The sequence below is a fragment of the Musca autumnalis genome, unplaced genomic scaffold (assembly GCF_047663935.1).
Source record: "Musca autumnalis isolate F117 unplaced genomic scaffold, ASM4766393v1 scaffold_4, whole genome shotgun sequence".
NCBI lineage: Eukaryota > Metazoa > Arthropoda > Insecta > Diptera > Muscidae > Musca > Musca autumnalis.
Window position 1 is genome coordinate 66,770,392 of NW_027411977.1, and position 27,496 is coordinate 66,797,887.

At 34.1% G+C, this 27,496-nt stretch overlaps 1 protein-coding gene and 1 long non-coding RNA gene across 3 annotated transcripts; one reads left to right on the forward strand and one right to left on the reverse strand.

Moving 5' to 3' along the window:
- Positions 1-288: 288 nt before the first annotated feature.
- Positions 289-11,066, reverse strand: LOC141404033 (uncharacterized). The gene is made up of 2 exons (XM_073987247.1): positions 9,421-11,066; positions 289-2,481 (listed from the first exon to the last, which is right to left on the reverse strand). Exons 1-2 carry the CDS (start codon positions 11,012-11,014, stop codon positions 2,354-2,356), a joined length of 1,722 nt encoding a protein of 573 aa, XP_073843348.1. The 5' UTR covers positions 11,015-11,066; the 3' UTR covers positions 289-2,353.
- Positions 11,067-12,773: 1,707 nt separating this feature from the next.
- On the forward strand, positions 12,774-14,455 carry LOC141402324 (uncharacterized). 2 transcript variants are annotated; one of them, XR_012412593.1, is made up of 3 exons: positions 12,774-12,864; positions 13,987-14,280; positions 14,348-14,455. It is a non-coding gene; the product is annotated as an uncharacterized lncRNA (long non-coding RNA). The 2 variants fall into 2 exon arrangements; XR_012412594.1 differs by having other exon boundaries at positions 12,774-12,846.
- The last annotated feature ends 13,041 nt before the right edge of the window (positions 14,456-27,496 follow it).

Genomic DNA, 27,496 nt, shown 5'->3' on the forward strand with positions numbered 1-27,496 from the left:
TACAATAGTTTCGGTCAGAAGTAACAATATTTATATTTGCAATTCACAATAGTTTTGGTCAGAAGTAACAATATTTATTGTTGCAATTCGCAATGGTTTTGGTCAAAATGGACAATAAAAACTGTTATAACTTACAATAGTTTTTGTCAGAAGTAACAATATTTATTGTTGCAATTCACAATAGTTTTGGTCAGAAGTAACAATATTTATTGTTGCAATACGAAATAGTTGGAATAAAAATTCTCTACCTACCTTTTTAATGTGTTACATTTAAATAAAATATAAAAATTTTCATTTTATTATTTATTTCATAAATGATTTTTAAACAATTTCGATTGACGCTTATTTTATTTAGTTTAACAAAGATTCGTCTCTTGATGTGCAAATAAAGCATTGTAAACAATTTCTTGTGATTTATTTGGTCAGGAAAATTGTGTGTGTTAGAAATATCGCTTAGTAAAAGGACAAAAAGAAGATGCTTACTAATTAATTTTAAGCCCAAAACAAAATTGGTTGAAGAAATGTATTGTTGCACCAACTTATTGAATATAACAGGTTTTAGAGAGTATTCTCATTAAAAAAATTCCACTTCAGCTGTCGGTGATTAGTTTTATGTTTTCTTAACTAAATATAAAAAGTCTGCAGCAAAACAATCCTTAACCAGCTAAATTAAAACAAAAATAGCATCATGAAGTTAGTTAAAAACAGGCACAGAAAACTACGCAATAAATTACAAGTGTCAGTAGTATTCTTTTCTTTGGTTTTCATTGAGCATACATTGCAAAAATTATTAGACTGTTGCCACGCGCTCTTTATATTTTAAATTCAAATAGAATTCCGACAATTCGTTCACAAAAGCACAAATTAAAAAAACTGTTTCTATTTTCTCTTCGTATAAAAAGTTTCAACCCCCTTTTTTGTTTTTAGCTCTCCACAAAACACACACACACATAACAACTTAAATACGATAGTAGAAAAAGAGAATCAAACGAGGTGGTGTCGAACAACAATGAAAAATAGTATTGATCAAAATGGACAATAAATATTGTTAGAATTCATAGGAGTTTTTGTCAGAAGTAACAATATCTATTGTTAGAATTTATAATAGTTTTGGCCAAATTGGCCATAAATTTTGTTAGAATTCAGAACAGTTGAGGTAAAATTAACTATATTTACAATAGTTTTGGTCAAAACTACAAACGCGTGTTGTAAAGAAACCAAAAGGGATAGACGTTTTCAAGAAAATGTAATTTAGTGTGTCAAAGATGTATGAATTATCGGAATTATTCTTTAATATCGCCAATTCTGCTTCAACCACCACTTTTTTATTTAGCGCTTCACAAAAACACATGAGAAAACAATAAACTACAAAACTACAGTTTTAAAACAATAAAGAATTCAATAGATTTAATAATGTATGACACTTTTATTATTAGATTTTTAGCATTTTTGTGTTGGAATGTTCTTTTTATAAGTTTATAATCACTAATGTTTTACTTTTTTTGATCCACTTTCTACGACTGTTAAACAAAAACTAATTAGGGACAAAGAATGCACAAACACAAATAACAAAGCAAGAATGCAGCTACTAGAATCCAGAGCAAATACTCAACAATATAACGGGAGAGAGTATAGTCAAAAATACGTATTTTTGAACTAATAATAGAAATTTTCAATTCAAAATTGTGTATCTACTGAAAAACAAACAAACAAACAATACGTATTTAAAACTACAACAAAAGCTAATTTTTTAAATGACAATATTTTTTGTAAAAATTCTAGATTATGATAGTTCCTACAAATCGGTATTGTTAATGATTTTTACAATATTGCGGAATTTCGAAAGTTGTTTTTGTTTTTTATGTTTGGAGCAAAAGATTGTATTTTTGGATTTGCAATACAATGCTTGAACAAAACAAATACAATTTTGGAACAAAATTTTATATTTTTGTTCCAACAAAAGCGAAAAATATTTTTTCTCTGCGTGTATCAATACTTTTGTCGGTTCATACGCCCAACATTTTGAAAACCCCCCTAAATACATTAGTTTTTTTTTTGGAGAAAAAAGTATTTCAATCGACTGATCCTTTTTTACTTGTTTTCTATCTTTTTGCCTTGTTATAAACCTAAAATTTGAAAAATCTTAAATTTAAGTGTCAAAGCCTTTTATATAGTCATAACTTTTTATATTTATATAATGATTAAGATTAGCACAGTTAAATGGGAAATATACAAATATAAAATGGCAAACATACATTACATCATCGTGTTTCTCAACATTTCGTTAATTGATGTGTGCATTGAGCAGCTCAACTGTTCAATGCTCATTAAAAAGGTCTGATATTTTGAACATTTATTTTTTATTTCTAGACATTATGATATTACATTTTCTTTCACTAGGATTATCACTATCATATTCTTCTATAGAATATTTTATTGTGCTCAAAACCGTTTCAAAATTATTCCTCAATTTATTGCAATCTGAAAAGATAGATAGATAGATAGAAACCATTAAATTTAAATTCAAAATAAATATTATCTCCAGCTTGCGGTTACTCTTAGACATTTCGGTTCTTTCCAATACTAAAACTCAAAACATATGTACATACATAGATTTTCGAAATTTTGGAAAATACACTGGAATAGCGAAGTCGTATAATATTGAAATATTGTTAAGATTTTATGTATTTTAATATTAAATATTAAAAAAAAATCCTAAAAGCAACTCGAGTACACAATTTTCAAAAATCGCATATCGCACTTGTTCAACGAAAAGGAATAAACTAAAAATTTTTAAATTTTCACTTTTTATTAAAATACATAATGACCAACTCCATCCAATGTAAAAACCTCCCATTATTCATTATGTCTATGCGTTTATCAAAAATACCGTTTTGTCACTCTTCATGTCTTCTGACTAACTACTTACTTACATATGGGGATTTCTGAGTGAAATCGGACACTTTTTCAAGATGAGGTTTTTTATTTTTTTTATTTTTTGCTGTGGTGATGCTGCTGATTAACAAAACATTTTTGTATATTTTCAGACTAATGGTTCCAGAGATATCGCGCCTTGAAAAAGTCAAATTCTGTAAAAACTACATGCAATGAAATACTCATAACTTCTTTAATATTGGTCCAAATTGAAAAAATCTTTTTTTGTATGTTTTGTTGTTTTATCAGCTATTAAATAAAAAATAGCGAAAAAAATTGCACAGTGGGCTTGGAGGTTATTTTCGCGATTTAATATTTAAAATCAATTTTTAAAGATGTTCGACCCCTTCGATTTTCTTTAAATTTTTTTGTATTAAACAACGTTCAATTACAAAAATTTTAAGTCCTATGTGGTAATGGGATTCGGACGATTACTATTTTTTCTGAATTTTTTAAAATTTGTCAATACAATTTTTCCTTAATACCTTTGTCCAAAATTTGTGTTTCCTGTATTTTTGAAACTAAGAGTACATATTTATCATTAGATATTATATATTTATCATAAAAAATAGAAAAAAATGCACAGTGGGCTTTAATGGAATTTTCGCTGATGCATTTTCAAAATCGAAAAAATGACGCAGTTTTTAAGATGTTTGAGATAAATTCATAAATATAAAATCAAAACAAATATTTATAAATGAAACTTTTAATTTTTTTAATAAAATAATAAATTTTGGACAAAGGTATAACGGAAAAATTGAATTGACTCCCATTACCATATAGGACTTAAAATTTTTGTAATTGAACGTAGTTTAATGCAAAAAAATTTAAAGAAAATCGAAGGGGTCGAACATCTTTAAAAATTGATTTTAAATATTAAATCGCGAAAATAGCATCCAAGCCCACTGTGCAAGTTTTTTTGCTATTTTGTATTTAATAGCTGATAAAACAACAAAACATACAAAAAAAGATTTTTTCAAATTGGACCAATATTAAAGAAGTTATGAGTATTTCTTTGCATGTAGTTTTTACAAAATTTGACTTTTTCAAGGCGCGATATCTCTGGAACCATTAGTCTGAAAACATACTAAAATGTTTTGTTAATCAGCAGCATCACCACAGCAAAAAATAAAACAAAAACAAAACCTCATCTTGAAAAAGTGTCCGATTTCACTCAGAAATCCCCATATGTATTTATCAATAGTTTTTTTTTTTTTTTTGTTTCTGATGAAAACTAGAAAATTTTGGGTTATTATCAGAAAAAAAGTTTGATAAAAATGTTAAATATCCAATTAATTATTGATTGAATTTTACGCGATACAAATAATAATGTTAATATTGACAATCGTCAATAAACTAAATTGTAATTGTCGTATACAATTTTTGATATACGCGTATACGAGGGCTGCACGAAAGCCATCTGGCCTAGGCAAGACCGCGTATTGCCAGACACCATTTGAATTTTTTTGGGCACTTTGACAGTGGAAAATGGGATTAATTTGTAAACATTTGCGTCCGATAATTTTTCACAATTTTCGACGTGGATAATCACGGCAAGAGTGCATCGATCAAATTAAATTTTTGTATGTTGACAAAAGACCATCCTATAGCACTATGAAAAACTGATTTAGGGAATTCAATCGTGGCCAACACTAGCAAAGAAGAAACGAAGGTCGAGAGGGTCGTCCAAAAAACGGTCGTTGTGACAGAAAAAATTAAGCCGTGCGTGAACGGATAATGCAAGATCTCCATGTTTTATACCGTGAGATAGAGGCAACCTTGTGCATTTCTTCCACCAAATAACATTTGATATTGCATGAACACCTGGCGGCAAAAATGGATTCGTTAGATCCAGACAAATTGGACAACCGCTCAAAAAGAGGCTCTTGTGGATTGGTGCAAAGAAATTGTGAATAAAAACCATCGTTGTGCTTCAAACGACGTTTATAAGATTGTCACAGGTCTTCGAAAGCGAGCCAAATCCAACGAAAATTGTTCATTTAAGAAGCACTTCGAAGCAAAAGGTTGCATGTTTCTATGGCAAAACTGACCGTGGCGCCTGTTTGATCGGACAAAATGTAGAATTGATGGGTCTTCCGCCGCACAGCCCAGACTGGACAAGGACTTTATTTGATTCCATCATATCAAGAAACAAGTAATAAAGGCGTTAAGTTCGGCCGGGCCGAACTTGTTATACCCTCCACCACGAGATGCATTGAAGTAAAATGGAACAATTAGTTTCCTTTCGTTTATGAAGAAGACTAAATTCCAAATTTCAGCAATTTCAAAATACCGAAATTCGGGAGATACCATTCTATGTTGGCTATATCAAAACTTCGATCTATACCAACAAATTTCTGAGGGAGAGTTTTTTAGACTCAAAGAAGACTAAATACCAAACTTCCGATATTTGGGTAAGATAATGTGGGTAACACCCTCAAAATACCGAAAATCAAGAGGTACACTTCTTTGGGGATATAGGAAAACGTGGACCTATATTGACAATTCTCTTCTGGAATATTTATAACCCCATGGATGACTACATAACAAATTTCACACATTGACGTCACAACCCTCAGAATTATGAAAATTCGGAAGGTACCGTTCTATGGGGGCTATATCGAAACGTGAACCTATACCGACGAATTGCAGTCAGAAAGGTTTGTACCTCCAACGTAGCCTAAATACCAAATTTCAGCAATTTCGGTGGCTGATTTTCGTATTTGAGGGTTGAGACCACAAACCTTCCAAATGCCGAAAATCTGGATGTACCTTTCTTTAAGGGCAATATGAATACCTATAAATTTCAGGTGGAAAGTTTTATACCCCAAACGAAGACTAAGTACAAAATTTTAGGAATTTCGTAGGGATATTTAGGCCACAACCTTCAAAATACCGAAAATCGGTATTGTTCTATGGGGGCTATAAGAAGGCGTGGACCTGTCCCGACAAATTTTATATGGAAAGTTTTATACCCCAAATGAAGACTAAATACCAAATTTCAGCCATTTCGATAGGAATATTAAGGCCACAACCTTAAAAATACTGAAAATCTCAAGGTACCGTTCTATGGGGGCTATATGAAGGCGTAGACCTATACCAACAAATTTCTTATTTAAAGTTTTATTCCCTAAATGGAGACTATGTAACAAATTTCAACAATTTCGGTGGAATATTGATGCCACAAACTTGAAAATACCGAAAATCCGGAGGTACCGTTCTATGGGGGCTATATGAAGGCGTGGACCTGTCCCGACAAATTTTATATGGAAAATTGTATACCCCAAATGAAGACTAAATACCAAATTTCAGCCATTTCGGAGGAATATTAAGGCCACAACCTTCAAAATACCGAAAATCTGGAGGTACCGTTTTATCGGGGCTATATGAAGGCGTGGGCCTATACCGACAAATTTCATATGGAAAGTTTTATTTCCTAAATGGAGACTAAGTAACAAATTTCAACAATTTCGGTGGAATATTGATGCCACAAACTTCAAAATACCGAAAATCCGGAGGTACCGTTCGCGAAACCCTAACAAAAAACCTAAACATGTAAACTGAACTTCTTTATCTAAAAAATGGTACAGCCTGAGAACAAATCATAAACGTGAATCCTGTAGAGAATTTTCACAGCTACAACATTTTCTTTAGCTCCATTTCGATTGGACTTGCGGTTTCCAAGCAAAATCGTGAAAACCTAAAAAATACCTAAAAATGTGAATTTTGACCGCGATTTATTTAAAAATCCCTACAGCGATTTTTTCTTGTTTTTGGATTTTTCTCATCTATGAACATTGCTGTTTCAGAATTCACAAAAACTTCCCCCGTGTAAGCGGGTTTCATTAAAAGTTAGTTAAGGCGCACCCTTCATGACATTGTTTTATAAGGGGACGATACAGTCAGTGCATTGTCCCAATTTGAACTTCAATATCTCAAAAATGGTAAAATCTACGAAAATATCGTAAAGGTTAATCTTGTAGAGAATTTTCATAGCTACAACACTTTCTTCAGACTCATTTTGATAGGACTTGCGGTTTCTAAGCAAAATCGTGAAAACCTAAACAACCCCTAAAAATGTCAACTTGAATCGCGATTTATTTAAAAAGCGATTTTTTTGTTTTTTGATTTTTCTCATCTATGAACATTGTAGTTTCAGAATCTGCAAAAACTTCCCAGGTGTAAGCACATTCCATTTAAATTTGATTCAAGAGCACCGTGAAAATGCTGCTTAAGAAAATAATAAAACTATTTTTGATGTTAAATATCCGCGTTTTCATTTGGTTTGTCTTTTTACGTACTGAACTTTACTGAACATTTTTTCTTCAGTAAAGTTTTGACAATTGTATAATTGAAATGTTGCTAAACATTACTGAAGAAACAATGTTCAGTAAAGTTCAGTACGTAAAAGGACAAACCTATTGTTAGGCCACATAGTTATCGTTCAGCCATCGCATTAATGTCATGTTCACACGAGCGTTTCAATTACGTAGTTCGCCTGTCGAACGACGTACACGAATTAACCCGTTTCCACGACACCATTCGTAATTAACAGAAACATAAACAAAATTTCCTTCATTTTCGTTTCCTTGTTTTCACGAAAATTTGAACAGAAAACACATAAAATATACATTAAAAGAATAGGAAAAGCAATAGACTTTCCTTCAAATGTATCTTCTATATTAACCTACACACATTTCATTCATTTTTTCCATAACTTCTGAATAATTTTGTATTTTCAATATATTTTTATATGTTTCTATTTTCAAAATTAAAGAGAGAGAGACATGTCAAAACAATGTTTGTGTATACAGACTTTCAGTTATTTCTTTCCTTTTTGTTTCTAATTTTTTACGCGATTTTGAACTAATGGACAAGAAATGTGTGTGAATTAAGAAGGAAACACAACCATCTTCCTTCTGCATCTACATAAGATGTTTAGTTCATTAATTTTCATTCATTTTTTTCTTTTTTTCTAAAAATTTTTGTATTTTCAACAAATTTTGAAATTAGACATGTCATAATTAATTTTTTCGATAAATCCTCTCATTTGTTAGAGATGGGACATATTTTATCGTCGTTCAGAGAGTATTTCTAATCGAACAACGTAGAAAAATCGTCGTTCGTTCATAGAATATTGTGTGGGGAAATAAGTAATTTATTCGTAGTTATGGATCGAACAACGAATAGAGAACGAACGACGTACCGTGGAAACGGGCTATAACCAACATTTTGTTGAATTTAATTTTTTCAATCGATAAAATCATGGTAGAACAAGAAAAGGTAGCAGCAATACCCAGCTGACTGAACTGGGTTGTAGTGTTAGTGTCAAATTTCATATGACATTTTATACATTTATTTCTATTTCGATGTACATTAGGGACATATATTTTTTGAGAAAAAAATATATATCATTCGGAAAAAACCATTTCACAGAAAGACTTCTTCATATCAATGATATGTAACCTCCTCCAAGTTCGAACGATAAGCCGCGCAGTAAATCACCGCTTGTAGAGGCGATACAACGTTTGTTAATATGTGAGGTATTTTGTTAAAATTTAAAAAAATAAAGCCCTAATAAACGTGTGCTTCTTTGATTTCTAAAACAAAACATTGAAACAGCTTCTCCTTTTTCTATGAATTTCCAGCGACCCCAAACTTTTCTGCAAGAATTCTACTTTCTGCGAGAATTTATGCATTTAGTGGAATGATGTGGAAACATAAAAATTGAAAATGTAACGAATTTTCATTCATGTTTTCCAAAATATTCAACCAAATGTGAAAAATTATAAGTTTTTTAAATTCCAATAATTTATAGACATTTCCTTGTTTTGTTTACAAATACAACTGGCAGTAACGTTACAAACAAAAATAAATTCCTTTGTGGTTGTTGTTCGAGTTGTATTTGTTGTAGTATTAACTTTACCTTGTATTTGTTCTACCATGCGATAAAATATTTTTCATAATTGGTTTGTCTTTTTACGTACTGAACTTTACTGAACATTTTTTCTTCAGTAAAGTTTTGACAATTGTATAATTGAAATGTTGCTAAACATTACTGAAGAAACAATGTTCAGTAAAGTTCAGTGCGTAAAAAGACAAACCTATTAACAACTTGTTTTATCGATGTTTTCAGTTTTCTTTTGATAAAAATTGTATCATAAAGTTTGTTAAATATTAAAGCGAAGTCACAAAAAAACAGACACATCTGAATTATAACAACAAAAGACTATTAATAAACACAAACAATTTCAATAAGTTTTGGTTGGAAATCGTTTATGGATCGCTTTCTTATGAGATTTTTATGTTTCAAAAGAATTTGCATAATATGTTTGTAATATATTATCGGCATTCATTTTGTCGAAAGGTGATGAAGCGTTTATTCAAAATTTCAATGTGGATTTTTTCAGTGTACCATTTTGTTGAATAAGTGCGGTATGTTGATTTATTAAACCAATAGTAGTCTCATTTAGTACTCCTACTTACCCACTGTAAATCCACAAATTTGTATTTTTCGTAAATTGCGAGGAAATTTTTCATTTTCTATCAAATCTTGCAGTGTTTGGGTACCAGATATGTCTATTTGCAGTTGTAACTCCAATTGAGGATTCAAAGTAAAAATATCAAACCAAAAACCAAGTAGAGGACTAGAGTGTTCTAAACAAAATATTTTGAGACTGCAGACACTGGTGACAACTGCTTGTAAAGATGGGCTGGGTGACGTTGCAAATTGCTGCACTACAAGTTCTCGCAATAATGGCAGCTCTTGTAAAATGCGAATAATATAAAATCCTTGTTCAGGCAAGATTACGTGTAGAGATAACTTTTTTAGATTCCGTAAATTAAGTAGAGTATCCAATGCCAATTGCTGTCCTTGCACGTCCAATGTATGTAAATTGTGACAATTCGAAATAGAGTTAAGTTTTATTAAAGGTATTCCAAAGACAAAATCGTCGGCCGGATGCAATGTTAGATTCTCTAATGCTGAATTCGCGACAAATGGTGAGTGGAACTGACTCAAATCAAAGCTTTCAATATTTAAAGTTTTTATACGAGAAGAGATATGTAATTGCTTAAATTCTTTTACTCGAAAGTATGTTCCAATTGTGACAAATTCAATTAGTTTGGGATATGAATGTTCGTCCAGGAATTGTTGTAAATTTTCCAGTGACAGACCATAACAATGGTAAAGATGGAGTCTGGTAATATTTGGTGGCAAAATCAAATTTGTTACTTCACAGAAATCAGTGGCGTATATTGTCAATTGATGTAGTTGGGTTAGGCTTACCAAAGCACTGGCCATTTCTTTGTGATATTTTAGTCGTATGGTTAACACTTTTAAATTTCGAAAACTGTTTAACATTGCAAGAAATCTTCCATCATTCCCTATGGTAGTTATTTCCAATTGCATTAAAGGTAATGGTGATTGCTGTAACTCAAATTCATTGTCATCTGAATCGAATATTATTGGAATATTTAGCTCCATTATTTCCAAAGGAAGTTTTGTCACAATTTCCCAAAAATCTTTAAATTTCATTTTGCAGTTAAAGTGATCTATATTCAGCTTAAGTTTCTTCAATTTTAAAAAGCGTAACAATTCCGCGACTATACCTCGTGCTATACAAGCATTCCGTTGTCTAGTCTCAAATCGATAAGCATACACTTGTAACTCTTCTAGATTCGGCAAAGCATTGGTTAGCTGGACCATATCATCTACCGTAACACGTTGAATATGACATTTAAGTTTGATTAAATTTCTAAAAAAATCCATTTGTAGAGGGGTATCTGTAAACAAGTCGTTTACATTTTTGCCATAAAATTTAAGAAATTCCTTCAAATCTGTTGCGTTTCGAAATAAAATGCGATCTGCATCCGTTTCATTTGAAATAATATAGTCATCATCGAATTCTATTACCCGCAATTTGTTATAACTTATTGGCCATATGTATTGCAGGAAAATGCTTCGCAGATATTCATCGACTTGAGCCAGCCTTAGCTGATCGACAAAGTTAAGAAATTTATAAATATGAATCATCACATCGCAATTGGAGGCAATCTTATTGAAATTAGTTGCAGACATTGTGTGTTTATTTACGTTTATCGCGTCGACCGGTTTCGTTGAACGCCTAAATAGCACTGGTATGAGTGCTGTTATTCTCACTTAAAAGGTAGTGAGAGAACTGCATTGAACTTCGGCAAATATTAGGTCTGTTCGATAACACAAAAGTTTGTACAAATATTTACAATATGCTGTTCGATATCAAACTTGTTCAATAAAATAGAAATGAATAAAATTACTTACGAAGTTATCGAACAGACCTATTGTTTTGCTTTATAAGGCATAGCAAGGCAATTTGAATAGGTAACCTGTTCGTCGAATAGCAACAACAACAAAACCTCTTGTGTACACTTTAAACGTCAACATTTGTTATGGTTTTATATGAAGAATTTCGTGAACAACAAAATTTTTGACATTTCGTGTTCAATAAGCCGGCGTGAATTGTCTACCTAATTCGATGTGCCTTCATGTGTAGTTTGCGACCAGTAATGCCAATAATAATACTTTTATTGCAGTAAATGTTACAACGATTACACTGTGCAGGAGCATTTTTGGTGGGGGTGGAAAATTTCTTTTGGAGATGAAAGCCCAAAATGTTGCGGAGCAGTGAAAATAAAACAAAGGAAAAACCAAATAAAAGGCAGTAATTTCTTTTTATAATAAAATTGGCGGTTTTATTAATATATTAGTCGAAGAACTGTATTTACAATGGTGCTAGGCTGTTGTTGATGGACGAAAATACGAAAAACAAGAACCCAAAAGGAAATTTTAGCCATAGGTCAAGTTTCTGAGATATCGCTCGATGAGTTTTTGATTTTTTCCCCTATAATACTTGAGAAAATAGTTCCATATCTCTGCTTGGCGTTGTTGTAGCTTCGTTTTGAGGTGACATGTCTTCAGTGAAATCGATTGGCGAATCTTTTTGTAAAACATTTCATTCTTCTAACTCAAAGCCTTTCTTGTCCTTTTCGTCCTTTATTTCTTGGACCGTAGTGAAAGTACCACAAGATGAGATTTTTCATCATCCAAATATTCTACAAAAATGTTGTTTATACAGTAATTTCTATTTACCTGCATCATTCTTACCTGCGTTTTGGATTTTGCTGACCAACAAACATTTTTTAAGCTACTATTTTCTTTATTCCTCTATATAAATTGCAATTTAGTGCGTAATACATATCTGCGCATTAGGCATAGCTGCATCGAAAATTTGGTCGTTTTATTTAAATTTGGTTGTACAATTTGTATTTATCTGCACAACAATTTTTTGCGAACCTAAAATAAAAATAACATTCAACCACCCTGTTTTTGTATGTTTTTGCACATGAAAAGAGCTGGGATGTACAAAAACTACTATTTAAGCAGGGATGCACCTTGTTTTGGGTAAAAATCGCTACAGACCTATGGTCTCAGTAGAGTTGGCATCCCTGGATAAGAGAATTCAAAGTAGAAAACATTCTCGCATTCTCTCCCACACTCATCGAAAACTAATCTAAGAACACAACAACATAAGACATATTTCCTAGACAATTGCTGAAAAAACTTCTTTTTTTGTTTGTGCGTATGATGGTGCTTTCTTTAAAGCAGGAGGAGGCATTGTGACTCACAAGAGAGCCCATTTGCTCTAAGTGAGCGTAAATTTGTTATCGCTCACAGCCTGTGTAGATGCTAACACGTTGTGAACAACAACAAATTTACGCTCATTGAGAGCACAAGAGAGACCCAAAAATGTTCTCTGCCTCACTCTGCTTTAAAGAAGCAGTTTTAGTTGGTTTTTGATCTTTAATCTGAAACAATGTCGTCAAAGAGATTGACGCCGCTTTCTGTTAAAGATAAATATAGAAATTAAAAATGTAAATAAGAAGACATATGTATGTTTGAAATATAAGTGTTGTATTAGTACGGTTAACCGTATATTAAAGAACAAAACTGAAATAAAGAGAGATGCCGCAAGTTGCTCTAATTTAAAACAGTAACGCAAATGAAAAGGGTTGTACGATAATACCGAAAAGGCACTTGCAACTTGGTTTGATCAGCGAAGACAAAAAATGCTGTAGTTAGTAGCCTTGTCTTATTGAATAAAGCTAAAGAGTTTTCTATGCATTTTGGTGAAAGCTTTGAACCAGATGCCAGTTGGTTATTCAGATGGAGAAAACGTCAAAATATTAACGTTGGTAAACTCCATGGGGAGAATACATCCTAACATCCTCCCTGATCTTATAAAGGAATACGATCCACAACATTTTACGATTCGTGTTTTTATACCCTATACCACAATGTGGAAAAGGGTATAATAAGTTTGTTTTCCCAAAAATTCATGTAACGGCGCGAAATATTCGTCGTAGACCCCTCATGTGGTATACCAAACTTCATATCTCGACGAGATAAAGCGATTTAGCGATGTGTGTCCGTCCGTCCGTCCGTCCGTCCGTCCGTCTGTCCGTCCATTAAAAATTGTAATCAAGCTAGAGGCCGCAATTATGGACCGATTGTCACGAAATTTAGTATGGAGGTCGGGTTTGGACCAGAATAGAACTGATTAGTTTTTGGCGATGATCGTAAAATGTTAAAGGGATGAAATGGACCAAAAACAAAATTTTTGCTCGATTTTGTAGCCGCTCTGTAGGTCGCAATAATAGTCCGATCGGCGCGAAATTTTAAACGTAGTTTTGGTTTGAGATGAAGAAGTAGCGTGCAAGTCAACGGTATGATCGGATAATATTTAGCGGGTTAAATTGATCAAAACTTTTGTGTGAAAATTGGTAAAATTTCTAATGCACATCTTATAACAGCTAGCCCGGAAAGCTAGTGCACAGGGATAGTGGTATAGGGTATCACATGGTCGGCCCCGTCCGACTATAGTCTGTTCTTACTTGTTTTAACTTAGAAAAGTAAGTATGTAAATATTGGACAAACTATTTCTGTTAAGTTTTATGTATTCATTTGTTTATATAAGTGAATTTACATTTATTTGGTTTTTCTTTTTGTAATAGATGCAAGCAATAGAAAATATAAAGAAGAGTGGAATGACGGAGAAAATGCCAAGAGTTTGGTGTCCAGCGACAAATAAAGACAAATAATTTACTAACAGTTTTTATGATTTTCAATTTTACTTAATGGTGACAACGCCCAACAGGATCATAAACTTCGTTGAAAGTAGCTTTGAGTATTAAACTAAAACTCTTTCATGTAGTTTTTATATGTACAGTTGTTTTATGTGAACTTTGTATGCTGTATCCCAACATCATGGAAGTACACAGGGAATGACTGAGCGGCAAAATATGAAGGTAAGTTATTGTGTAGAAAACCAGTTATTTAGTAACAAATTATTTATTCTTTCAATTTTACTTACAGATGACAACGACCAATGGTATCATTAATGTATTTAGTTAATATCTAAGGAATCAAAAATGACGTATTGTATCCATGGTCAAAACTAATTGCAATAAAATTAATTAAACATATTTAGCGTTGACTTAATTTTTATGCATTAAGTGAGTATGAAATGACTTCATAAAATAAATGAAATCTTACGTTACATCAATGAAATGTATCATTGATTTTGAGCCAACGTAAGGCTTCATTGCATTAAAGAAAGTATTTCTTTACATTAATGAAAGTATTTCATGTCACTAATGAAAATATATCATTGCATTAATGAAAGTATTTCATTGTATTAATGAAAGTATTTCATTATATTAATGAAAGTATTTCATTGCAATAATGAAGAAGTTTCATTGCATTAATGAGGAGGTTTCATTGTACTAATGAAGAGGTTTCATTGCATCAATGAAGAAGTTTCATTGCACTAATGAAGAGGTTTCATTGCATCAATGAAAAAGTTTCATTTCATTAATGAAGATATTTCATTGCATCAATGAAGAAGTTTCATTGCATTAATGAAGAGATTTCATTGCATCAATGAAGAAGTTTCATTGCAATAATGAACAAATTCGTTAATTTTACTTCAATGAAACTCAATGAAACTTTTTTCGTTTATTCAATGAAGCTCTACGTTGTCTCAAAATCAATGACAAATTTCATTGATGGAACGTAAGATTTCGTTTATATTATGAAGCTTTTTCTTTCAGTATAGTCGGATTGATATAAAATTTTGCACAAAGCATATCTTCTGTACAAGGATTAATCCTATAGAAAATAATGAAAATCGGTCCAGATTTGGATGCAGCTTCCATATATATTCGCATCTGATATGAGATAAAAATGCACCAAAATCACTGAAATTTGAGACATGCAACCTGAACTAGCCTAAAAAACATTGAGCCAATTTTCAAACAAATCGGTACAGGTGTATATATATACATATATCACCAATATTTTTGAAAATTTAACATGGCTGAAGCCAAGGTTTACCCTTTTAGAACACGCGACTTGTGATTGTATATTATACAAATTAAATGGTTTTAGCTAAAATGAGATGTTTTTGGACGTGGCAAAAAATATTGCCATCAAAAGTTAATTTGCGTGGAAGCTGTGGCTATATTTATGTTAAAAAATAGGTAAAAATGGGTTGAAGCCAACGTGTCTTTTTTTGTTTTCTCTTGATTTGTGAATAAACCAAACTTTTCCCGATTTTCCTGTCAAAGTAAAAGTAGAAGCAAACTAAATAAGGATCATCTCACTAATGTATTACTTTTCAAAATTTGATCTGCTTCGACCATTAAATGATGCTGACATTTTGACGCCAGATTTACAGTGTTTTTTGACATTTTCTTCTAATTTCATTCCGCAAACAGGTTTTTCAAAAAATCGTATATAGGATTGTAGAACTCGCGATTCTGAGTTACTTGATACGTATATTGTGAATTTAGTCTGAACAGCTTCATAGAAATCTGCATCCAAATACGGAAATTTTGTGCGAACATTTTTCTAAAAAACATATTTTTCGGGCCTAATTTTTACATTTGTCATTCGAATTCCTCATACTTGATTGCACATTTTAGTTTTTTTACGTTCCGGATCCAATAAATCATTCCCCGTGAAAATCCATCTACTAAAATGTGAGTTACGATAAATTCCAAAGTAGAAAAATCATCTAAAAATGTTTTTGAAAACGCGTTTTCTGCGGTTCGTTTCCACTGCAATGAAACAATTAGCACAGCATTAGCACAGAGATTTGAAAATTTCAATGATAAGTGAGCTACATTAATTTTATCCCAAAAAATAGTGTGGGATGCTACATCCACGGTTCTTGATTGATCGCTTTGAAATAGATTTTTATCGATGCAGATTTTCATGGTGGACATTGAAATCGGATGCGGACAAAAATTTAATGCACTTTGCGCAAATTAGCGATATTTTATAGGTTTTTAGTGCTAAGATGCAGCCGATGCTACATCTTAGCCTCCAAATGAAATTTCGAAAAATATATACAAATTAAAAGATATGGTCTTGCTGTATACGAAAATCACATGCGGACAAAATGATTTTGATAATCACGCGATTTACACGTATTTTAAAATGCATATAAATTAAAATGGGTTATGTGACCTCTATTTCCATTTCAGAAGCTTTGAGATATATCCTCAGCAACCCAATTATCTTCCTTAATAGGAAAGCTTTTATATGAATGTCTATTAAGCAAAATCCGTATATTTTAATGGGAGATTTGAGCAAAATGAAGGAAGTATCCCTATAGATTTTTCCAAAATTTTACACTACAAACAAAAAATTATTTTTTAACCAAAATATGTGTTTATTTTGGCTGTGACATCGAAACTATAATACCAATCTGTATGATTTTAGTCTCATTTGATTCGCCGTGAAGTTTTGCTCCCATACGAATTTTTTCGTAATTTTATAGCGGGTAAATGGACTTTTATTTTGAAAAAAGTTGACTTACATTCAATAATTTATCAATTTATAATACATTTCGCGAGTACTGAGTAACATTTAACAAATATTATGCAATCTACTAACTCAAGCCACTTCCAGATAACTTTTTAGTAGCAATTGCTCGCGGTAAAATAATTAGCGTTTTTATAATATTTTTTTCTTTAAAACGAAAATAAAACCGCTATAACTTTTGTCCGCATCAACAAAAAACTGGCTCGCGAGCGGATTCGTACTAGGAATTTTTTTCTTAACCTTTATACCAAAAATCTTTGATGTAGCGCGAAAAAAAATTTAAGATTTTTTTTTGAAACGGAATATGAAATATTTGACAACATTCGTGATATACATACGTATACATATGTATATTTCATTCCAAATTTTATTTTTTGAAACTTACTTAAATTACATTTTTCTCAATTCACATGAGAAAGGCCGTGAATGTTTCTGAATAATGCAAACATATTTGATAGGTGTTGGTTTAGTCTGATAAATAAGAGGCCCTGTTTGTTATAAGGCGGAGCAAAATTTAGTGTGAGTAAACCTTTCGAAAATTTACTTTTTGTTTTCAGTATGGCTGAGTTCAATCGACTGCTGCATTGGATTGGTTAATCTTACGAAGTCGAGAATGGTTATAGCAAATGTAGAAAAGAGTCTGGTTGCCGTTTATCAACATTTTTTTTTCATATAAAACGATTTTCATATTTTGAGTTTTGAGCAACTTTAGGCCTCTGTTTCCCCTCAGTGCTTTGATACGACCAAAAATGTGTCTCATCGAAATAATGGTTTTAGACCCCAAGTATGTTTGTACGATATCCGTTTCAGACAATTTTGAGTAGATCTAGCCATGTCCGCCCGTCTGTCTGTCTGGCTGGTGAGCACGATAACTCTCGAACGGATCAATCGATTCGGTTCAAATTTTGTGTATCGAAATATTTTGTCCACGTTTGATTTAAGTTCGAAGATAAGCCATATCGGTCCACTCCTTCAGATACCTCCCCCACAAAAGTTCAAAAATGTTCGGAAAAATTGTGGGCACGATAACTCTTGAAGAGAGTGACCGATTTGGTTCATACTTTACACATCCTATCTGGTATGCAGATCAGGTTCGTATATGGATTATATTTGTCCACTCCTTCCACACAAAATTTCGGATAAGTTCACTTTAAGACCTACTCTCGAATCGATTTGTTGATTCGGTTCAAATTTTGTGTATCGAAATATTTTGTCCAGGTTTGATTTAAGTTCGAAGATAAGCCATATCGGTCCACTCCTTCAGATACCTCCCCCACAAAAGTTCAAAAATGTTCGGAAAAATTGTGGGCACGATAACTCTTGAAGAGAGTGACCGATTTGGTTCATACTTTACACATCCTATCTGGTATACAGATCAGGTTCGTATATGGATTATATTTGTCCACTCCTTCCACACAAAATTTCGGATAAGTTCACTTTAAGACCGGCTCTCGAATCGATTTGTTGATGATTTTTGTTGAAACAACTTGCATTTGCTGCCTCAATTACGGTGGTAAAAGTTTTTTTCAGGGACAGGTCTATACTTCTTACATACAGCGATCAATACAATACCGTTGTGGACCGGTATTGTATTGAGCGGTACTTCCCGCCAATATTTAAAAAATTTCACTAAAATGGTATGGGGTAACCAATTTGGTCAAAAGTTTGGATCTCCTAATATTTGGCCCAAATATATTTTTATACCCTCCACCATAGTATGGAGGGTATATTAGGTTTGTTTTTCCGTTTGTAACGCATCGAAATACTCATTTGCGACCCTATAAAGTATATATATTCTTGATCAGGGTAAAATTCTAAGTCGATCTGAGCACGTCCGTCCGTCCGTCTGTGGTAATCACTCTAGCATCCACAAAATTAGAGATAGGACGCTGAAATTTTGGGAAAATGCGTCTTTTGTTTGCACGCAGGTCAAGTTCGATGATGGGCTATATCGGTCCACGTTTTGGTATAGCCCCCATATAACGGTACCCCCCGATTTACAGTATTTTGACGTTTTTAGCTACATTTTCAGACCGATTTGGCTATAATTTGACATTTAGGGTTCTTAAGTGTCAATAAACTTATATAACAAAAGTTGTGGACATAGGTCCACGTTTTGGTATAGCCCCCATATAACGGTACCCCCCGATTTGCGGTATTTTAACGTTTTTAGCTACATTTTTAGCTATAATTTGTTATTTAGGGTTCTTAAATTTATATAACAAAAGTTGTGGACATAGGTCCACGTTTTGGTATAGCCCCCATATAACGGTACCCCCCGATATACGGTATTTTGACGTTTTTAGCTACATTATCAGACCGATGTAGCTATAATTTGACATTTAGGGTTCTTAAGTGTTAATAAACTTATAAATTAGAAGTTGTGGACATAGGTCCCATTTTGGTATAGCCCCCATATAACGGTACCCCCGATTTGCGGTATTTTGACGTTTTTAGCTACATTTTCAGACCGATGTAGCTATAATTTGAAATTTAGGGTTCTTAAAAGTCAATAAACTTATATTACAAAAGTTGTGGACATAGGTCCACGTATTGGTATAGCCCCCATATAACGGTACCCCCCGATTTACGGTATTTTGACGGGTTTAGCTACATTTTCAGACCGATTTAGCTATTATTTGACATTTGAAGTTCTTAAATGTCAATAAACTTATGTGACAAAACTTGTGGACATAGGTCCACGTTTTGGTATAGCCCCCATATAACGGTACCCCCGATTTTCGGCATTTTGATGTTTTTATCTCCATTTTCAGACCGATTTAGCTATCAATTGGCATTTAGGGTTCTTAAATGTCAATAAACTTATATAACTAGTGGACATAGGTCCATGTTTTGGAATAGCCCCAATATAACGTTACCGACCGATTTCAGGTATTTTGAGAATTTTACCAAAAAGTTTTAACCGAATTATCTGTAATTTGAACATCTGACATTTGAAATTCTTAGTGGTCACCACACCTCTCCACCAAAAATTGTCAAGAAAGCCCCCATATAACGGTACCTCCCGATTTTCAGTAATTTGATGATTTTAGCTACAATATTAAACCGAACAAGCAGTAATTTGACATTTGAAGTTCTTAGTGGTCACAACACCTCTCCATCAAAAATTTTCAACATAGGTCCATGTTCGGATATAGCTCCCATGTAACGGTACCTCCCAATTTTCAGTAATTTGGCAATTTTAGCTAAAATTTTTAACAGAACTAACTGTAATTTGACATTTGAAGGTTGTAGTGGTCAGCACACATCTGCATCAACAATTTTCAACATAGCCCCAATATAACGATACTTCCCTATTTTCGGTACTTTGAGGATTTTACTTAAAATGTTTAACCGAACGTAGGTCCATGTTTTTGTATAGCCCCAAAACAAACCTCCCGATTTTCCGTACCTTAGCTTTATTTTTTGGACGAACTTTCTGTAATTTGAAATTTAAAAGTCAAAAAGATTGTTCATTTAAGTTCATATTTTCGTATAGCCCAGATACCTCCGAACTAGCTGTTAATGACATTTGAAGTTCCCACGTTATGTACCGATTTTCGATATTTTGAGGATTCTAGCTAAATTTTTTAACCGAATTAGGAGTTATTTGACATTAAAGGCTCCCATCAAAAACTGTCAACATAGGCCCATGTTTTATTATAACCCCTATATAAGAGTACCTCCCAATTTCTGGCCCACCAAAAATTGTCAACAGTTAGATATAGGCACCATAAAAAAGGGCCTCCCGAATGAAGCATTTTATGTACATTATCTGACATTTTAACGTACTCACTTAAAGTTGGGGACATGAATGAATATTTTATGGTGGAGGGTATGAAAAGTTCGGCCCGGCCGAACTTAATGCTTTTTTACTTGTTACTACTAAAATGGTCCATATCGGTACTCTTCTTACGGCATCTCCCCACAAGAGTTCAACATACATATGTGTCTAACTGCAGTTTAGGATCTGTTCGAAGATCCTTTGGAAATTTATAGCGATGCTGTTCGTTGTGGTCCTGTTTAAAGGTTTTAAATATTTTCGCTGGACAAGTCCATGATTCCTGGCATACTGGTCTACAAGTTATACGATGATCCAACAAATTGACTAGTCGGCGCGATATCTATAGGAAGGATATGACTCCCAAAATAAGATCTACTTCCATAATGGACCAAGTCGGTCCATATCTTCAAGTACCTCCTCCGCAACACTTTTTGCGCTTTAATCTTAATCCACATTTTTGTAGGCAAGCTTAAACCTCCAAAAAGGGCCACAAAATTCCGAAGAGACCCTAAATACATTCGATCTGTCCGGTGATGAATGTTTAGATTCACACAAGCTGAGGGTATATCCCTGTCGGCAAAACCGATATGACCCCAATGAAGAGTAAATACTAAATTTTGACCTATCGATGAAAAAATGTGGCTAAAGCTTTCAAAATATCGAAAATCGGGAGGCGCTGTTCTATGAGGGCCATATGAAAATGTGGACCGATAGAACCCATTTCAATACCAAACATCCTTGTGCGAGTTGTATTTTAAGCTAATCAAATATATACAATCAAGAGTATACTTTATAGGGTCTCCGACGAACAGTTCGATGTAACAAATATTCGAAATGACATATTTAATTATAACCATATTATGGTGGAAGCATGGAGAAGCATCATGGGGAAATTGAGATTTCATATAGAAGAAGAAGGTAATATATCGACAAGTTTGGATGTTCATTCAAAAATTCAAGTGTACTTTTAAGGCAACTTATGGAATTCACAATTGACACAAACTAGACAGAGGTCAAGATATGTACAAAGATGAACAGTGACCGAAGAATTCCAATACATAACAACAGCTTTGTGATTACGAGCACAAACGTAACTGGCGTTTGAAAATTTAATGAATATGCGGATGAATTAAATGTAGAAATCCTCCCATAAGAACTGCGATGAGGGGGTGGTGAGTGATTGTCATTAATGAATGTATGAGTAAGTATGTTTTCCCCAATTGATGAGAAGAAATTTTGAACACGTGCACAATTAAAACAGTGGCGTAGCAAAAGTGATGCCTTTACAAAGTTGTGCAATTTCTAGAAAGAAGATACGGCAGTGAATTTTATTTTGGCGCCGCAAGACTTAATGTACTTTTTTTTGAGCGAGCAACCCCACAAACGTTAGACTGTGTGCGTGTGAATATTGTTTTGGTTTTGTTTGTAAACTTTATTAAAAAAAAAAAGAGAATACACTCGGATATGGAAATATCTGAAACTGGTCGGAATACGGTAAATTTTCCATGACCAAAAAAATTACAGACAGTAAAAAAATTTTTAGTGCCAACAGGTGGATTTGTTAATGACCAGTTCTGAAGCCCAATCTTGGCTATGTTAATGAGCAACTTCTGCCTCTAAATCACTGTCCGGTTTATAGTAATATTCAGGCTTCCAAACTGTGGCAGACAAATTCTGGCGCCCAAAGGGGTTATAGAGAAAAATAAATTTTCAATGACAAATGTTGGCGCTCAAAATTTGGACTTTTCATACAGAAATTCGTTATTATTTTCATCAAGAAACCAATTGTAGTTATTCCCTAAAGATATTTTGGTGCCCATATTGTTGGTCCTAGATATCAACATATTGTAATTTTGGTGCCTAACCGTGGATTTAATAACACTGTGCGACAACAACAAAAATGACGAGGAAAATCGACTAGATTATGAAAGTAGAGCTAAAAATATGAGACACGTGTATCGGCGTTTTAAAAGTTTACGTCGGAAAGTAACCAAAATAGGCGGGGCAAGTTCCGCCCATTTTTAATTTTTTCGAAATATTGGAGTTAAGATATCTTTGAATCCTTACATATCAGGTATATAGTGTCTTTGGCAACTTTACAGAGGAGTATGTGGGCAATATTTTTGTTTTTGTTTGTAGTTTTGATAAGCCATTGGTTTCTTATATTGTGAGTGAAAATACATTATAGGTCTACGGCTATGGTCAAGTGAAAATATAGGTGTCATATGGGCTCTCACATGCACAATTTGGTGTGGTCCAAAAAACTACAACGATGGGACTAACTCCTACTTTGGTGGCATATAGTAAAATTTTATGGCGAACAATTTTGTAGAATATTTGGATTTGATACAATCACATTTTTAAGGAGTTTTTGAAAGATTTTTGAAAAAAGGACAAAAAAGACCCCTTTGATGAACCGCATGAGGGTTAAAATTTTTATCAAAAATATTGCCCACATACTCCTCTGTAAAGTTGCCAAAGACACTATATACCTGAAATGTAAGGATTCAAAGATATCTTAACTCCAATATTTCGAAAAAAATTAAAAATGGGCGGAACTTGCCCCGCCTATTTTGGTTACTTTCCGACGTAAACTTTTAAAACGCCGATACACGTGTCTCATATTTTTAGCTCTACTTTCATCATCTAAGCGATTTTTCCCATCATTTTGAAAAAAATTGAATTTTGTTGCACAGTGTAATAAAGAATTCCAGAAGGACAATATTGATTTTGTTGATAGAGAACTAATGCTGAGCAATAGTGAGTGTACCCATCATGAAATTCTGGCGCCCAATTGTGGGCTTATTAATGACGAATTCTATAGCCTATTCCAATTGTGAATCTTCTCATAAATTGCTCAGAAACAAGCAAAAATCTGGTAACCAGTCTTGAATTCTTTTAAAATGAAAACTCTTAAGAATTTTTATACCCTCAGCCTTTAGGCTAAAGAGGGTATTTACACTTTGATACGATCAAAAATGTGCCTCATTGAAATAATGGTTTTAGACCCCAAGTATGTTTGTACGATATCCGTTTCAGACAATTTTGAGTAGATCTAGCAATGTCCGTCCGTCTGTCTGGCTGGCTGATGCGCACGATAACTCTCGAACGGTTTAATCGATTCGGTTCAAATTTTGGGTATCGAAATATTTTGTCCAGATTTGATTTAAGTTCGAAGATGGGTCATATATGTCCACTCCTTCAGATACTTCACCCAGAAATATTCAAAAATTGTCGCAAAACTTGAGCGCGCGATAACTCTCGAAGGGAGTAACCGAATTGAACCAAGCTTTGCATATGGTAATGCTACCTCTAGGCATACATCAGGTTCGAATATGGATTATATTGGTCCACTCCATTAGGTACCTCCCACACAAAATTTGAAATAAGTGCAGTTTAGTGACACCTCACGAACCGTTATGAAATTTTTTGTAACAGGATGTTCGTGCGGCTCCCGTTACGTCATTGTAATTTTTTTCGAGGGCAAGTCCATAGTTCCCGAGATAATGGCGCATAACCTCAAAAAACGCTGCACTATGTCGCGAGTTCAAATTTCAAGGTTTCAAGGTTTTAGCCAAATTAAACAACCAATGTAGCTGATATTTGGCATTTAGTCTGCGCCAGATTAATTTCGAAGGTAAAGTAGATTAAATTCGAAGGTAAGCCATATCGGTCCACTCTTTCAGGTACCTCCCCCACAAAAGTTCAAAAATGTTCGGAAAAATTGTGCGCACGATAACTCTTGAAGGGAGTGACCGATGTAATCCTTACTTTGCACTTCCTAATATATCTACCAGACATAGATCAGGTTCGAGTATGGACAATATTTGTCTACTCCTTCTAGTACCTCTCACACAAAATTTCAGATAAGTTCACTTTAAGACCTGCTCTCGAATCACTTTGATTTTTGTTGAAGCGATTTGCATTCGCTACCTTTATTACGACGGTAACAGTTTTTTCAGGGGCAAGTCCATATTTCTTGGGAAAACAGCCCGAAATATGTAAAAAACCCTATGTCACCATATGTGGCGGTCGAAGAACACGATAACTCTCGGTGAGTTCAACGGACTTGGTCCAACTTCTAAAATGTCCCATATCGGTCCTCCCTAAGGGTACCTACCCCACAAAAGTTCAACATTTGTGTCTCAGTGCAGTTAATTCCAAATCCACATTTTTGTCGGCAAGTACAAATGTCCAAAAAGGGCCACAAAATTCTCTTCACATTGGCTGAGGGTATATTTCTGTCGGCAAAGCCGACTGACACTTTTTTACTTGTTCTTTTAGAAAAATCCATGAACACAATTTTGGCCAATATACATTTTTTATATTCTCAGCCATTAGGGTAATGAGGGTCCAAAATTTGGCCCTCCTAATATTTTGTCCAAAATTAGATCAAGCTCAAAGTTGGCCCATATCGATCCACTCCACTCGAAAAAGTTCATTTTAAGACCTGCTCTCGAAATATTTTGATTTTGCAACAGGTTGTTGTCGGTGCTCCTATTATGACAGTACAAGTTTTTTTCAGGGGCATGTCCATACTGACTGAGAAAATGGCCCGAAAGCTAAAAACCCCTGCGGCCATGATGCGTAGTGTCTGTGCACACGACAACTTTCGATCAGGTTACTGCGTTGGTCCAAACGTAGAAATATCGTAATATTTCTGCGAGTCTTAAATAAAGTTCAAAGATGGTAATTATCGGTACACTGCTCGCGGTATCTTCCCCACAAAAGTTCAACAATTTAGGCTAAAATTTTACAAGCGATATTTCTTGAACGGAGTAACTGATTTTATCAAAACTTTTGGTCTCGAAACTTAGTTTAAGTTCGACAAAGAGCTATATCGGTCCACTCCTTAGGGTTCATCACTAAAGTTCAACATTTTTATTTGAGTGCATTTTAAGGTCTACTCGAGGATCGTTTGGGAATTTTTACCGAAGGTACTCCTTATGGTCCTGTTTTCAGCGATATTATGTTATTCGAAAATCCAGTGGAGATTATGTGCAACTGGAATCGGTTTCCGATCAGTTTTTTCGTTTGTCTTCGTTCACCGAAGAAGGAAAATTTGTATAAACATACTTTCATTTAGTGCAATACCGTGGTGTAATACACCTTTTTCAGATGTAATTCGAATTCGTAACATTTCATTTGTAATTCGAGAATTCCATTTGTAATTGGTAACATTTCATCGGTAATTCGAGAATTCTATTTGTAATTCGAATTATTCCACCATATCAGCGCGTCGCATTATTCTTCAGCCGGTTGATTGCTGTTTTTACCTCATCTTGGCCGGGTGGTATACATTCAATACCATCTTCTGGGATTGGATCTGTGGTATCATCGTCTTCGCTACTATTGGATACCAGCAGATTGGAAAAATGTTCCTTCCATATCCTGAGCACGCTATCTGTATATGTTACCAGATTACCTTGTTGGTCTCTACAGGAGGATGTGCATGTACCAAAGCCATCTGTTTGATGTTTCACTCTTTGGTAGAATTTTCGGACTTCATTCTGGCTCCTGTACTCGATCTCGATTTTTTCACACTACCGCTTTTCCATTTCTCTCTTTTTCTTGCGGAAAAGACGTTTCTCTTCTCTCTTTTTCTCCCGATATCTCTCTCGTGCGCTGCGCGTTGCTACTGATTGTAATGTAGCTCTATATGCCGCATTTTTCTCTTCGGTAGCAGCACGACACTCCTGGTCATACCATGAATTCCTTTGTGGGGGTCTCTGGAATCCAAGTAAGGATTTTGCGGCAGTTTGCATGGAGTGGGCAATATTTTGACATTGTGTTGTTATGTTATCAGGACAAGGAGTGCTCTCATTAAGCAATTTGGTTAGTTGAGTGAAATATGCTGTGGCTTAACTTCCGCGTTGTGTCTATTCGTGCTTTATTTGCAACGTTTAGACGGGTACGTACATTTGCTGCAACAAGGTAGTGGTCCGAATCAATGTTTGCGCCTCGGAACGATCGTACATCCAACACGCTCGATGAATGTCTTCCATCTATCACAACATGATCAATTTGACTACTTGTTCTTTGATCTGGAGACATCCAGGTGCCCTTATGAATATCGAGATGATTAAATCTGGTACTGCTAACTACCATGTTTTTGCAGCTGCAAAGTCTATCAGCTTCATACCATTGTCAGATGTTTCACTGTGGAGACGGAATTTCCCGACTGTTGGGCCAAAGATATTCTCATTTCCAATTTTGGCATTAAAATAGCCTAGAATGATTTTAATGTCATGGACAGGGCAACGGTCATATATTTATTCTAAGCGCTCGTAAAATACATCTTTGGTCTGTTCGTCCTTTTCTTCAGTGGGAGCATGAACGCAAATAAAGCTGATGTTGAAGAATTTAGCTTTTATTCGAATTGCAGCAAGTCTTTCATTTATTGGAGTGAAGCTGGAGACCAGATGTTTTAACCTCCGACCAACTACAAATCCGCAACCAAACTCATGCTTTATATCATGGCGGCTATAATACAGTGCGTCACCTTTAGGTGTTGTTGTGACGCCTTTCCCTATCCATCGTATTTCCTGTATGGCAGTAATATCGGCCTTGTACTTTTCAAGTACGTCTGCCAATGCGAAGACTACACCTTCTCTATAAAGAGTGCGAACATTCCAGGTGCAGATTCGCAGACCATGGTCCTTAAAACGTTTGCGGGGTTCGTCAACTTTAGAGGGGTTTGTTTTTCTTTTCTTTCGTTTTTTTTGTTATTGTAGACTGTTTTTTCTAGGGGAGGGTTACTAACCCGACGCCCAAACCCAAGTTTTGAACGTTCTTATGGGAGAACGCGCGGCACATGTTAGCTCACTACCTTTAACGGGTGTTAAAGGCAG

Bases quoted from the DNA above. Each gene is read 5' to 3' on its own strand.
- LOC141404033 (XM_073987247.1), bottom strand. From the start codon at position 11,014: ATGTCTGCAACTAATTTCAATAAGATTGCCTCCAATTGCGATGTGATG. The intron at 2,482-9,420 runs GTAAGTAGGAGT...CTATCTTTTCAG, and splicing joins AATTTGTGGATTTACAGTGG to ATTGCAATAAATTGAGGAAT.